The sequence below is a fragment of the Pseudophryne corroboree genome, chromosome 5, assembly GCF_028390025.1.
Source record: "Pseudophryne corroboree isolate aPseCor3 chromosome 5, aPseCor3.hap2, whole genome shotgun sequence".
Taxonomy (NCBI): Eukaryota; Metazoa; Chordata; class Amphibia; order Anura; family Myobatrachidae; genus Pseudophryne; species Pseudophryne corroboree.
In genome coordinates, this window is record NC_086448.1 from 377,219,753 (window position 1) to 377,234,876 (window position 15,124).

The 15,124-nt window shown below is 49.3% G+C and overlaps 2 protein-coding genes across 8 annotated transcripts in view; one reads left to right on the forward strand and one right to left on the reverse strand.

Annotated features, from left to right (window-relative positions):
- TERT (telomerase reverse transcriptase) overlaps positions 1 to 8,899 on the reverse strand; it is a 331,772-nt gene extending 322,873 nt beyond the window's left edge. For 4 of the 5 annotated variants that reach the window (XR_010177723.1, XM_063922685.1, XM_063922684.1 and 1 more), the window contains exon 1: positions 8,104 to 8,899. Coding sequence is in view for 4 of the 5 variants with exons in the window: in XM_063922685.1 (XP_063778755.1) it covers positions 8,104 to 8,403 (300 nt within the window). In the remaining variant the exon portion in view is untranslated. Of the gene's footprint in view, positions 1 to 6,042; positions 6,192 to 8,103 lie in introns of those variants that run through there. The other variant, XM_063922686.1, reaches the window with a different exon arrangement.
- Positions 8,661 to 15,124, forward strand: part of CLPTM1L (CLPTM1 like) — a 269,603-nt gene continuing 263,139 nt past the window's right edge. Inside the window, exon 1 of one of the 3 annotated variants that reach the window (XM_063922687.1) lies at positions 8,661 to 8,993. The gene's annotated coding sequence lies outside the window, so the exon portion shown is untranslated. Of the gene's footprint in view, positions 8,994 to 9,278; positions 9,356 to 10,792; positions 10,922 to 15,124 lie in introns of those variants that run through there. The other 2 variants (XM_063922689.1, XM_063922688.1) reach the window with 2 other exon arrangements.

Consider the following 15,124-nt stretch of genomic DNA (forward strand, 5'->3'; position numbering starts at 1 on the left):
GTTCCCATCGAATTGTAATCTGAATGAAGACTTCTTGATGAAGTCCCCACTCTCCCGGGTGGAGGTCGTGTCTGCTGAGGAAGTCTGCTTCCCAGTTGTCCACTCCCGGAATGAACACTGCTGACAGTGCTTGTACGTGATTCTCCGCCCACCGAAGAATCCTGGTGGCTTCCGCCATCGCGACTCTGCTTCTTGTGCCGCCCTGGCGGTTTACATGAGCCACCGCGGTGATGTTGTCTGACTGAATCAGCACCGGTTGGTTGCGAAGCAGGGGCTCCGCTTGACTCAGGGCGTTGAATATGGTCCTTAGTTCCAGGATATTTATGTGCAGACAAGTTTCCTGACTTGACCACAACCCTTGGAAGTTTCTTCCCTGAGTGACTGCCCCCCACCCTCGGAGGCTCGCATCCGTGGTCACCAGGACCCAGTCCTGTATGCCGAATCTGCGGCCCTCGAGAAGGTGAGCACTCTGTAGCCACCACAGAAGAGACACCCTGGCCCTGGGGGACAGGGTGATCAGCCGATGCATCTGAAGATGCGATCCGGACCATTTGTCCAATAGATCCCATTGAAAGATACTCGCATGGAACCTGCCGAAGGGAATGGCTTCGTACGATGCCACCATCTTTCCCAGGACTCGCGTGCAGTGATGCACCGACACCTGTTTCAGTTTTAAGAGGTCTCTGACTAGAGTCACAAGCTCTTGAGCCTTCTCCGTCGGGAGAAACACCTTCTTCTGGTCTGTGTCCAGAATCATGCCCAGAAAGGGCAGACGCGTCGTAGGAATCAGCTGCGACTTTGGGATATTCAGAATCCAGCCATGCTGTTGCAACACTTCCTGTGAGTGCGCTACGCTGATCTGCAACTGCTCCCTCGACCTCGCCTTTATGAGGAGATCGTCCAAGTATGGGATAACTGTGACTCCTTGCTTTCTCAGGATCACCATCATTTCTGCCATTACCTTGGTAAATATTCTCGGTGCCGTGGACAGACCAAACGGCAACGTCTGGAATTGGTTATAACAGTCCTGTACCACAAATCTGAGGTACTCCTGATGAGGCGGATAAATGGGGACATGCAAGTAAGCATCCTTGATGTCCAGAGACACCATAAAATCCCCCTCTTCCAGGCTTGCAATGACCGCTCTGAGCGATTCCATTTTGAACTTGAATCTTTTCAGATAAATGTTCAGGGACTTTAAATTTAATATAGGTCGGACCGAACCGTCCGGTTTCGGTACCACAAACATTGTGGAATAGTATCCCTTCCCCTGTTGAGGAAGGGGAACCTTTACCACCACCTGCTGGAGAAATAGCTTGTGAATTGCCGCTACCACTACTTCCCTTTCTATGGGGGAAGCTGGCAGGGCCGATTTTAGGTAACGTTGAGGGGGCATCACCTCGAATTCCAGCTTGTATCCCTGAGACACAATCTGTATAGCCCAGGGATCCACCTGTGAGCGAACCCACTGGTGGCTGAAATGTCGGAGACGCGCCCCCACCGCTCCTGGCTCCACCCGTGGAGCCCCAGCGTCATGCGGTGGATTTAGTGGAAGCCGGGGAGGACTTCTGTTCCTGGGAACTAGCTGTAAGGTGCAGCTTTTTTCCTCTGCCCCTGCCTCTAGCAAGAAAGGAAGCACCTCTGACCTTCTTGCTTCTTTGTGCGCGAAAGGACTGCATTTGGTAATACGGTGCTTTCTTCGGTTGTGAGGGAATATATGGCAAAAAGTTTCACTTCCCAGCAGTAGCTGTGGAAACCAGGCCCGAGAGACCGTCTCCAAACAATTCCTCACCCTTGTAAGGTAACACCTCCATGTGTTTTTTGGAGTCGGCATCACCTGTCCACTGCCGAGTCCACAGGACCCTCCTGGCAGAAATTGACATTGCATTAATTTTAGAGCCCAGTAGGCAAATGTCCCTCTGGGCATCCCTCATATATAGGACAGTGTCTTTTATATGCCCCAGGGTCAGCATAATGGTATCCCTGTCTAAGGTATCCATTTCCTCAGACAGATTTTCTGTCCACGCTGCTACAGCACTACACATCCACGCCGACGCAATTGCCGGCCTCAGTAGAGTCCCTGAATGTGTATAAACAGATTTCAGGATACTTTCCTGCTTTCTATCTGCAGGATCCTTTAGGGTGGCCGTATCCTGCGACGGCAGGGCCACCTTCATAGATAAGCGTGTCAGAGCTTTATCTACCCTAGGGGAGGATTCCCAGCGCACCCTGTCCTCTGGCGGGAAAGGGTACGCCATAAGCAACCTTTTGGAAATCAGGACTTTCTTATCTGGGGAATCCCACGCTCTTTCACATAACTCATTTAACTCATGTGAAGGGGGAAAAGTCACCTCTTGCTTTTTCTCCCCATACATATAAACCATCTTGTCAGGGACAGGGTTTACCTCTGATATGTGTAAAATATCCTTCATTGCTATAATCATGTAACGTATAGCTTTTGTCATTTTCGGTTGCAATTTTGTATCATCGTCGTCGACACTGGAGTCAGAATCCGTGTCGACATCTGTGTCAATCATTTTGGATAGTGGGCGCTTTTGAGACCCTGAGGGCCTCTGCGCTGTAAGATCAGGCATGGGTTGAGACCCTGACTGGCCCGAGGTATCAGCTTTATCCAACCTTTTATGTAAGGAGTTTACATTATCATTTAACACCTTCCACATATCCATCCAATAAGGTGTCGGCACCGTCGGCGGCGACACGTCAGTCAACTGCACTTGCTCTGCCTCCACATAGCCCTCTTCGTCAAACATGTCGACACACGCGTACCGACACACCACACACACAGGGGAAGCTCTAAATGAGGACAGGACCCCTACAAAGCCTTTTGGAGAGACAGAGAGAGAGTGTGCCAGCACACACCCCAGCGCTATATAACCCAGGGATTACACAGTAACTTAGTGTTTACCCAGTAGCTGCTGTATTATGATTTATGCACCTAAATTTATGTGCCCCCCCTCTCTTTTTTACCCTTCTGCAGGGGAGAGCCTGGGGAGCTTCCTCTCAGCGGAACTGTGGAAGGAAAATGGCGCTGGTGAGTGCTGAGGAAGAAGGCCCCGCCCCCTCAGCGGCGGGCTTCTGTCCCGCGATTTTTAGTAAAATAAATGGCGGGGGCTCATACATATAACAGTGTGCCACTGTTTATATGCAGCATTTGCCAGGAGGTATCTAATTGCTGCCCAGGGCGCCCCCCCCTGCGCCCTTCACCCTACAGTGACCGGAGTGTGTGGGTTAGTGTGGGCGCAATGGCGCACAGCTGCAGTGCTGTGCGCTACCTCATGTGAAGACAGGAGTCTTCTGTCGCCGATTTCGATGTCTTCTCCGCTTCTACCGGCTTCTGTCTTCTGGCTCTGCGAGGGGGACGGCGGTGCGGCTCCGGGAACGGACAACAAGGTCAGGTCCTGTGTTCGATCCCTCTGGAGCTAATGGTGTCCAGTAGCCTAAGAAGCGCAACCTAGCCGCAGTTAGTAGGTTTGCTTCTCTCCCCTCAGTCCCTCGTAGCAGAGAGTCTGTTGCCAGCAGAAGCTCTCTGAAAATAAAAAACCTAACTAAAATACTTTCTTATTAGCAAGCTCAGGAGAGCTCACTAAAAGCACCCAACTCTGTCCGGGCACAGATTCTAACTGAGGTCTGGAGGAGGGGCATAGAGGGAGGAGCCAGTGCACACCAGATAGTACTAAATCTTTCTTTAGAGTGCCCAGTCTCCTGCGGAGCCCGCTATTCCCCATGGTCCTTATGGAGTCCCCAGCATCCACTAGGACGTCAGAGAAAATTAAAATCAAAAGTCTGCATTTTACACAGCGCGGCAGGCAGGTGTCCCCATTTTAGACAGCGCGTCAGGCAGGTGTCCCCATTTTACACAACGCGTCAGGCAGGTGTCCCCATTTTAAACAGCGCGGCAGGCAGGTGTCCCCATTTTAAACAGCGCGGCAGGCAGGTGTCCCCCTTTTAAACAGCGCGGCAGGCAGGTGTCCCCCTTTTAAACAGCGCGGCAGGCAGGTGTCCCCATTTTACACAGCGCGGCAGGCAGGTGTCCCCATTTTACACAGCGCGGCAGGCAGGTGTCCCCCTTTTACACAGCGCGGCAGGCAGGTGTCAAGTGGGGGGAAGAGAGAGAGAGAGAGAGAGAGAGAGACAGAGACAGAGACAGAGACAGAGACAGAGAGAGAGAGAGAGAGAGAGAGACACAGAGAGAGAGACACACACACAGAGAGAGAGAGAGAGAGAGAGAGAGAGAGAGAGACTCTACTTATATAGAAGATCTTCCCGCTCTTCGGGTCGGCCCGCCTCACCTCCCTCGCACCGGCCGCCTCCTCCTTCCAGGCTTGTCTGCTCCTCCTCCCTCTTGGGTACTCCTGCTCGGGGTGCGGGGTTTCGCGAAATGACACGATTGCGTCATGACATCACGACGCAAACGCGTCATTCCGCGAAACTCTGCCCCCCGAGCAGGAGTGCTCGGGAAGAGGGAGGAGGGGGAGATAAGGACACGCAAAGGTTGCACGGCTCACCCGCCGCTAGAAACGGCACTGGTGACAGCACACACACAGGAAAGGTTAAAAACACAATTAACCCACAAAGAGCCCTTCCAGGGAGACACAGAGGTATGTGGAGCCAGCACACGGCACCCTTATTGCTAATGCCAAGCTTAGCCGGGTCGCAGACTAAGTACCCAGATTGGGGATTTAGTACACTAATAATCGCTCCCCCACTGCTATAATCCCCAGGTACCGCTGAGGTAATCTGGAGTCACACCGGAGGAGCTGCGCGTCCCTGTCAGTCAGCGTCTGTGTCCACTGCAGAGGGGGGGGCCACCTGCACTGCACATTGTTTTGCCCATTAGAGAAAATTTTTGCTGCTGCGATCAGGACTGAATTAGGCTCCTTGGTTCCAAGCCAGGTCGGGCTCAAGACCTTCCCCCTTTTCCACTGTGGTGTCGACCTGGGATATTCCCGGGTTGGAGTCGCTTACACTGCACACGGGTGCAGTGTCTTTTGGCCAGCGCTTGGAGATGACGTCATGAAAGGTGCCCACGTTACACTGGGGGCAAGCGCAGCACTCTGGAATCTGCTGGCATGCCCACAATCACCACATCAATCAGCCTTGGGTGCCCGTGACCCTGACGCCGGTTCACATGTTGTCCTTCCTTGGACCCCTTTGGTAGGTACTAGTACTAACCACTGCCTCCCGGGAACACCCCACAAAGCCTGTCGTTTTAGAGATGCTCTGACCTAGTCTTCTAACCAACACAGTATGGCCTTTGCCAAAGTTGCTCAGATGCTTACGTTTGCCCATTTTTTTCTGCTTCCAAAGAATCAACTTCAAGAACTGAATGTTTCCTTGCCTAAGATATCCCACCCCTCAACAGGTGCCGCAGGAGGATAGCCTTGAGCTTTAAAAATAGCAATTCAATTATAAGCTCAATTCCTTTCTATGGTAAACCCACGTCTAATGCGTGTTAACCCATAGATTTTGGGTTAAGTGCAGCGGTAAGGGCAAAAATCCCTACTTGCGGCCTATGCCTGTTCGCACCTCAGGAGGGTGCAATTAAATAGCTCCAGGCTCTGCAAATATGATAGGAGGCTGTGCTTTGAACTTACAATTTAAGCTTTGCAAACCATGAGCAATTGTCACAGCTTTAAACAAAAATAAAAAGTGGGATGTAATGGAGTCCGAGATCGCCGAGGTGCGGGATGCAGGCCGATCGCGGACATTTTTTAAAGGGGCAAACACTTACAAAGCATGGTTTTGCCTTGTACTGTAAGTGATTGTCCCTTGAAAAAACATCCAAGATTGGCCGACATCCTGCACCTTCGGTGATCTCGGACTGCATTAAATCCCGCAGAAAATATGCAATAATTAGAAAGAGGTGCACAGATGCTCATTAGGCCATGAACCCACTTATGTGTTTAACCACAAGTGTGACTGTGCATTCAAATATGCTGCTCTCAACTATTTTCTAACATCTTAAGAAAGCCCCTCTAACTCTCTCCCTACCATCATCGTCGTGCAATTCATTACACATACCCTAGAATTCATCACACATCTTTGGCCACCCAGCCACACATGTAGCCATCAGTGTGAGGTGTGCAGCCATTTTCTTGTAGCACACATTCTCCTTATTCTTCTCCACAGTGTTTCCTCAGTGGTGGGTGAAGAGTGATGACAACATCACTGTGTTGCACACACTCAGCCTGGCTTTATGGAGGATAGCGGCCAGATCCCCTTCAGGTATTGTAGCATCTGATGTCATCAGACCACGTGAACCATGGGACAAACCATGTGACCCGCAACAGTGGGGGGATCTAGGTCAGTGGGCTAGTAGTTTTACTAACCAGGTCAACATCTATCACCTTTAGTAACCTGTGGCGAGCGGTGCGAGCCACAAAGCCCGAAGCTAAGCTAGCCTGTGAGGTTACACTTTGGGTCCCATGTTACGAACCTTGGTCCTCCACCTGTCGTTGCAGTTCATATTGTATTTCCTATGGTTCACGTGGTCTAATTCCGTCTGAGGCTACATTGCCTGAAGGAGATCTAGACACAACCCTTTATGGAAATTACCATTAATTCGGGAAGATTCCCTGTATGTAAAAAACAAACAACAAAAAACAAAACAAAGAGGACCCCTAATTTAATAGTTAAACATTTTTCTCAATTTTTTTTTATATTAGAAACATTAAACACAACTCAGAAGTTTCATCAGCTTTAAAACAGGACGATGCATAACACCGATGGTTATGCTAATTGGGAACACTTGGACATATTGTGGATGATTCTGAATTGGGAGCAAAGCAAAACGAATCCGGAATTTTGTACTTGGAACAAGCCATGTTGCATTGCAAATGGTGCAAATACATTTATTGGGGTCTATTCATGAAGCAGTGAAAAGAGTGAAGAATTGAGCCAGTGGAGAAGTTGCCCATGGCAACCAATCAGTGTTGAAGTAACATTTCTAAAATGTATTCTCTAAAATCATATGTAGCAACTGATTGGTTGCCATGGGTAACTTCTTCATGGCTCACTTCTTCACACTTTTTTACTGCTTCATTAATAGACCCCACTGTTTTTGTATGTAGGGTAAATACTGGTTGCTTTTGCATGTAGCCCACAAATACTGAGCAGCTTATTTTGACACAGCTGTAGGGATGGCCATCGACCGTCAATGATTCAAAATCATTCATGGTTTGTGGAATACTTTAGCCATCGATGGTGTGAGACCCAGATGTTTTCTCTCCACTGATGGCAATGCATGTTTTTAACTAGGTGCTTAAACAGGGAGCATCGCTTCGCCCCTGACACCCGCGAAGCCCCAACCCATTTTCTGTTTGGCCCATGGGCCAGTCAATAAAGAACAGTGATGACCATCAGTTGTGGAAACCATTGTTGGTCATCCACTGCTTGATTGGCAGCCACCGATGGTTACTTGTCATATTGCAATCGATGGTAACCATCAATAACAACCACACCCACCGATGGCCATCCCTACACAGCAGTTTAGAATTGAGTTTGGACACACCTCTCTGAGGGCGGGATGTACTAAAGGGAAAATGCGATAAAACCCCCGTTTTTGGGGGTTTTACTGCATTTTCATATGTACTAAGACCCCACCGCCGGGTTTACGCCGCCGGGGGTATCAACATCTTTTGATGGCGATACCCTATAGAAGCCTATAGGCTTCTTCACGCCGCCGACCTGCGCCGCTCACAACGACTTCCCTCCGGCTCCTCTCCCGCAGCACAGCCTTGTCTCCTTCCAGCTGCAGGCGGGAGAAGGAGGATCACCGGGACTCCCAGCACGTCACCTCCCGGGGCTGGGAGGTGACGGAAGCCTGCTCAAACCCTCTCCTGCGGACCATCGCTGATCGCATGACACCCCTGGCATCGCTTTGAGATACTAATCGCATGTTAGTACATATGCGATTAGCATCATTGCGATGACCCGCTATCATTGACAGTACGTCCCGCCCTGAGCATTTTAAATCTGCCACACCAGCACTCCCATCCTGCAGTGCAACATGGTGCAGATACCTGTTGCCTTTCTCTTTGCTCCCAGCTCTGAATCAGTCCCATTGTGGCTGTAGGCTCTTACCTGCAGGAATGAGATCGGGGAGCAGAGCTTCTTTGCCCCCTGGGGAATGCACACTAGCAGCTCAGACAGAAAGGCTCGATACCTCTCAGTGTCTCCCTCCTGAGAGACAGCAATGGTCCTCTCCTGGCTGCCTGCCTGCAGCACTTCCACATAGTCCATGATCCCTAACACCTTGTGGTACAGGCACTGCAGTATCCCCAGCAGCTGCTCTGCAGCCTTCCTATCTGTGCCGTGCATTGCTAGCCAATATGTACTTGCCCTCCCACCAGCAACGTGCTGCTGTGTATTATGTATGTTCATACACTATCTGCCGGCACCCGCAGCGCCACACACAACACAACAGGAAGCCCGGGCTGGGAGAACGGCCCCCAGAGCTCACTCTCCTCCTACTCAGCACGTACCATTCACTACTGTAGGCATTACAGAATAACGAGGCTATAAACATTACTAGGTATCACTGGTCATTAGCCTGGTCTTATTTATTGTGTATGTTATGCAGATCTTAGTACATGTGCCGCCTATGAGCAGCGGCGCACACTCACAGGGAAAGCAGCCGGCACCGGCTGGGCTGACAACAAAACACTCATGTTGCCACAATGACGATCTAAAGAGTCACTAACAAATTATTATAAGGTGTCTTCACTATAGCAGCCATACTGGGGGTGCCCGCTGTGACTCTTGGTCTTCTTCATCATGGCCTCCGCCGCGTGACTAAGCGAAGATTATGAACGACCTGTTTTCGGTATCTGTGAACAGTAGTTTTTCCTCTAGAAAGTCACACGTCAGTAACCCAGCTGGGACTCGTCACTTCCGGGCTCGGCTGACACTCAGTCTTCCCGGTTCCTGCGTCGTCCTTCTCGGTAGAGAGATATGCACTGTACCGGCGGGAGGTAATACCGTGTGTGAGCGGCCGGTACCGGCTGTATAGGTGACACTGCAGGACAGAGCCGCGCAGCTGGGTGACAGGGAGCTCGCAGCGTCCTGTGTTATTAGCACGAAGCCCTGTATTTATCATGTAGCGGATGGATAGGCGAGTTAGGAGGGCTACAGCCGCAGCCCGGTACATGGGAGGCTTCTGAGTCCTGGTGACAGGTTTTTCTATAATTTAATTTAAACCAGGACTTGTTACTGAGGTGCTTCCCATTCACCATATGGAAACTGTGGCCTCCTTATCCCTCCCTGGCCCTGCCATTACTGTCTCTTTGTAATAACCTGTGCTGTGTATAATACGCAGAGTAAGAGAGATAAGCAGGTGATTTCTGACCTCTCATACTCACCACCATATGTTATGAATTAACATGCAAACCCTACAGTAGCTGGCATAAGGCATCAGATGGAGCACACATAGCCTATCATCATGTTGTTTAGGTAGAATTTACATTGTAAATACACTTTAAACCGACAAGGAAAGTGTAGAAAATTGAACTCCAAGTGCTTTTATATACCTGCCGAACATGTTTCTTGTTTTTAACACTTTGATTGTGATCTGTTTCATCATGTCATCCTGTGATGTTATGGAAGTGACTGTCATGCTAAGTGCAGTATATATTCTGCTTGATACACATCTGTTATAGTTATTATCAGTCAGAAAAAAATATAATAAGATCAATAGATCAATTTATTAAGAGAGTGCATTAGCAATGTATTATATCAATAAATTTCCATAGCATCAATGAGCATTGTCCACCTTATAACGCCTTCACAGATAACAGCACGGAAGGACTATGGGGCAGATGTATTAACCTGGAGCTGGCATAAGGAAGTGATAAACCAGTGATAAATGCAAGGTGATAACACACCAGCCAATCAGCTCCAATATGTAAATTAACAGTTAGGAGGTGATTGGCTGGTACATTTTTCACCTTGCACATATCATTGGTTTCTCACTTCCTTATGCCATCTCCAGGTTAATAAATATGCCCCTATATGTGATGAGGAGACACACAGTGTAGTATGATTCGAAGCCCTGATTGCGGTCAGATAATGTCTCTAAGAGGCAGGGCAGGGAGGACGCTGTAAGCGCTGGAAATCATAGCGTTATGCCTGACCCATCTCTGCAGAATGCCGCTGCACTTGTTATGTGTAGGAGTTCCACGCATTACTTCCAGCCGGGAGAGGAGTTTATTTGCAGACATCTTGGCTAGGTAATTTAGCGTACATTGTGTGTCTCCTCATTACATATAGTCCTTCTGTGCTGTTACCTGTGAAGGCGTTATAAGGTGGACAATGCTCATTGATTCTAGCACCAGGGATTTAACTTGCCAGTAACATGTGTACCCTAAAGGAGACGTGAATGGTATACTGTTTGTTACAAGCATTTAACAATTAGCCCTTTCTCTAACGTCCTTGAGGATGCTGGGATTCCGTAAGGACCATGGGGAATAGACGGGCTCAGCAGCAGACAGAGCACTTTAAGAAAGCTTTGGACTCTGGGTGTGCACTGGCTCCTCCCTCTATGCCCCTCCTCCAGACCTCAGTTTTACACTGTGCCCAGAGCAGGATGGGTGTACTTTGCAGAGAGCTCTCCTGAGTTCTCTGCCTAGAAGCATTTTTGTTTGGATTTTTTTTTCTACTTTTTTACAGGGAGCACTGCTGGCAACAGGCTCCCTGCATCGAGGGACTGAGGAGGGAGGGGCAGACCTTCTTGTCTAAGATAGACTCTGCTTCCTCGGCTACTGGACACCATTAGCTCCAGAGGGGGTGAACACAGGTTCTTACAGGGCGTCCACCCCCAGAGCCGCGCCGCCGTTCTCCTCACAGAGCCAGAAGAACCGAAGTCAGAAGACGTCAGGCGGCAGAAGCCTTCAGCTTCACTGAGGTAACGCACTGCAGCTGTGCGTCATTGCTCCCATACACCTCACATACTCTGGTCACTGTAAGGGTGCAGGGGGGGGTGCCCTGGGCAGCAATATAACACCTCTATTATGGCAAAAGACAATATACATGTACAGGTGGGCACTGTACACGTATATAAAAGAGCCCCCGCCATATTTTAGTAAGTTTGAGTGGGACAGAAGCCCGCCGCCGAGGGGGCGGGGCTTCTCCCTCAGCACTCCCCAGCGCCATTTTCTCTCCACAGCACCGCTGAGAGGAAGCTCCCCGGACTCTCCCCTGCTTACACACGGTGAAGGGGTGTTTAAAAGAGAGGGGGGGGGGGGTACATAATTGGCAAATGATAACATATTATACAACGCGGCTGGGGGAAAAACATTTTGTGTTTGTCTCCAGGGTCATTGCGCTGGGGTGTGTGCTGGCATACTCTCTCTCTGTCTCTCCAAAGGGCCTTGAAGGGGATACTGTCTTCAGAAAAGAGGTTCCCTGTGTGTGTGTGAAGTGTCGGTACGCGTGTGTCGACATGTTTGACGAGGAAGGCTCGCTTAATGTGGAGGGAAGTGCTTGAATGTCATGTCGCCGTCGGCAACACCGACACCGGAATGGGTGGATATGCTGAATGTCTTGAATGCAAATGTCAATCTATTGCATAAAAGGTTAGACAAGGCTGAAGCTAGGGATCAGTCAGGTAGCCAGTCCATGCCTGTCCCTGTGGCGCCAGGCCCTTCAGGGTGATAATGTCGATATTATCTTAAACCATAAGGCTATACCTCTAGATACACTTTTACCGTGGAGCCGCTATGGCCGCTAGACTGAATACCCGCGCTACGCACTTTGTACGCTATTTGCGTACAGAGTCCAGTACGTGGTACGTACTTGACGTACCCACACCGCGCTGAGTGTACAGAGTACGCACAGCGCGCGCGCACACAATTGATAAACTTTAAACCTTATTAGTAGTACAATGTGATATGATTATTCTTACACTCTAAACCGTGTGCCGTAAAGCACTGTAAGGATGTTACACCTTAAACCTTAAGTAGCGCTGACGGTATAAAGTACCCTCAGTGCGTACACCTTATCAATACTTATAAACCTTATACAGTTAAATATGCTTTAAACCCGTGCAGGAAAGTGAGGACACAACACCGATATGTAGTTGAACCACAGGGTTCTAAGGCCACAGTGGATTATTTCAAAAGGTAAAACAGTACAAATCATACTCTACAGGCTAACAAGATAAATCTAAAACAGAATAATGGCTACACAAAATGTACATATGTGAGAATGTTCGCAAGCGCAACCTGGACCAGTCCTCCGCTTATATGGTAGAAAGCGTTCAGAGTCTTCTGACCGGCCAGGCAACAACGGGCTTTTTATACACAACTTACATACACAATACAATGGTCACTGTAATCTCATTGTCCATTTGACACAGAGATGTCTTTACATTACAGGAGAGGTCATAGGTTGATTTGAAAAGGTGGGCGATGTCTTTCTCAACTGCTCTTGTGGGTGGTATCCTCTGGATTCCCGCCGCATACATAATATACAGTAAATACAGTCTATATCTATATTCTACTTCTGCACATAACTATACGCTGGAACATGCGATCTTTCTCTAACCAATACCGGAATGTTACCCTTAAAATACCCTACAGCTGGATACTAGACATAACCTTCCAACCTTTATCTGACCCTTCCTATCATGCAAAGGTGAATCCCTTAGTCCTGGAACTGTTTAAACTGTTGATACTCGCTGATGTGGTGCAAGGGAGCTATATCTAAAATGCACACTATTTGGGTTAAATATGTAATGTTCTAATAACCCTCTATGCGCTCACAAACTCCGCCGTAAATACCCATACCACGCGCATGATCGCAGGAGCGATCCTACGCAAATTGCGGATATGTGCACGCACGGCGGATTAAGTGCACGCGCAGCGGGCATGTGCATGGGGTTAGTACATGGTGTATGCATTACAATATTTTTCGACTTGGACAAGGGTCTCAGAAGCGCACCATATCCCAGATCGATGACACAGATACCGACACGGATACTGACTCTAGTGTCGACTATGAAGATGCAAAATTACAGCCGAGGGTGGCAAAAGGTATTCGGTACATGATTATTGCCATTAAAGAGGTTTTGCATATTACTGAGGAACCCCCTGTCCCTGACACGAGGGTACACATGTATAAAGGGAAAAAGCCTGAAGTCACCTTTCCGTCCTCATTTGAACTGAGTGAATTGTGCGAAAAGGCTTGGGAATCTCCGGATAGGAGACCACAAGTTCCCAAAAGGATTCTTATGGCGTATCCTTTTCCACAAACGGATAGGATACAATGGGAATCTTCGCCTAAAGTAGACAAGGCGCTGACACGCTTGTCCAAAAAGGTGGCACTGCCTTCTCGGGATACGGCTTCCCTCAAGGATCCTGCTGATCGCAGGCAGGAAATTACCATGAAGCACATTTACACTCATTCAGGTACTATTGTTAGACCGGCTATGGCGTCGGCCTGGGTTTGTAGTGCGGTTGTGGCATGGGCAGATTCCTTATCTACGGAGATTGACACCTTAGATAGGGATGCCATTCAAATGACCATAGAGCATATCAGAGATGCTGCCTTGTATATGAGAGATGCTCAGAGAGACATTTGTTTATTAAGCTCCAGAATAAATGCTATGTCTATTTCTGCTAGGCGGCTCTTGTGGACCCGACAGTGGACGGGAGACGCCGATTCAAAGCGGCATAATGGAGTCCTTGCCTTACAAAGGGGAGGAGTTGTTTGGAGACGGCCTCTCGGACCTTGTCTCTACTGCTACGGCTGGTAAGTCGAATTCTTACCTTATGTCCCCCCGCAGCATACAAAAAAGGCACCTCATTATCAAATGCAGTCCTTTCGTTCCAATAAAAACAAAAAGGTACGGGGATCGTCCTTTGTTGCCAGAGGGAAAGGCAGGGGAAAGAAGCTGCACACAGCTAGTTCCCAAGAGCAGAAGTCCTCCCCTGCGTCTGCAAAGTCCAACGCATGACGCTGGGGCTTCCCGGGGGGAGGCAGATCTAGGGGCTCGTCTTCGGTTTTTCAGCCACGTCTGGGTTCACTCGCAGGTGGATCCCTGGGCATTAGAGATTGTTTCTCAAGGATACAGGCTGGAATTCGAAGACTTGCCTCCTCGCCGGTTTTTCAAATCGGCTCTGCCGGCTTCCCCGTCAGAGAGGGAGCTAGTGTTGGCAGCAATCCAAAAATTGTATATTCAACAGGTGATTCACAGTTCCTCATCTCCAGCAAGGAGAGGGATATTACTCAACCCTGTTTGTGGTCCCGAAACCGGACGGTTCGGTCAGACCCATTTTAAACCTAAAATCCCTGAACCTGTACTTGAAGAGGTTCAAGTTCAAAATGGAATCACTCAGGGCTGTCATCGCCAGCCTGGAGGGGGGGGGGATTGGATGGTGTCCCTGGACATAAAGGATGCTTACCTTCATGTTCCGGTATTCCCCCCTCATCAGGCGTTCCTGAGATTTGCAGTGCAGGACTGTCACTACCAATTTCAGACGTTGCCGTTTGGGCTTTCCACGGCCCCGAGAATTTTCACCAAGGTAATGACGGAAATGATGGTGCTCCTGCGCAGGCAGGGGGTCACAATTATCCCATACTTGGACGATCTCCTCATAAAGGCGAGATCTCGGGAGAAGTTGCTGGACAGCGTGTCTCTGTCCATGAAGACGTTGCAGTTACACGGCTGGATTCTCAATATACCGAAGTCCCAGCTAGTCCCTACCACGCGTCTAACTTTTTTGTGCCTGATTCTAAAGACAGACCAGAAAAAGTTTTTTCTACCTGTCGAAAAGGTTCAGGAGCTCATAGCCCTGGTCAGGAACCTATTAAAACCAAAACAGGTTTCAGTGCATCATTGCACGCGGGTCCTGGGGAAGATGGTGGCTTCATACGAGGCCATCCCTTTCGGCAGGTTCCATGCGAGGACTTTTCAATGGGACCTCTTGGACAAGTGGTCCGGGTCCCATTTACAAATGCATCGAAGGATCACCCTGTCTCCCAGGACCAGGGTATCTCTCCTGTGGTGGCTGCACAGTGCTCACCTACTAGAGGGTCGCAGGTTCGGCATTCAGGACTGGGTCCTGGTGACCACGGACGCAAGCCTCCGAGGCTGGGGAGCAGTCAC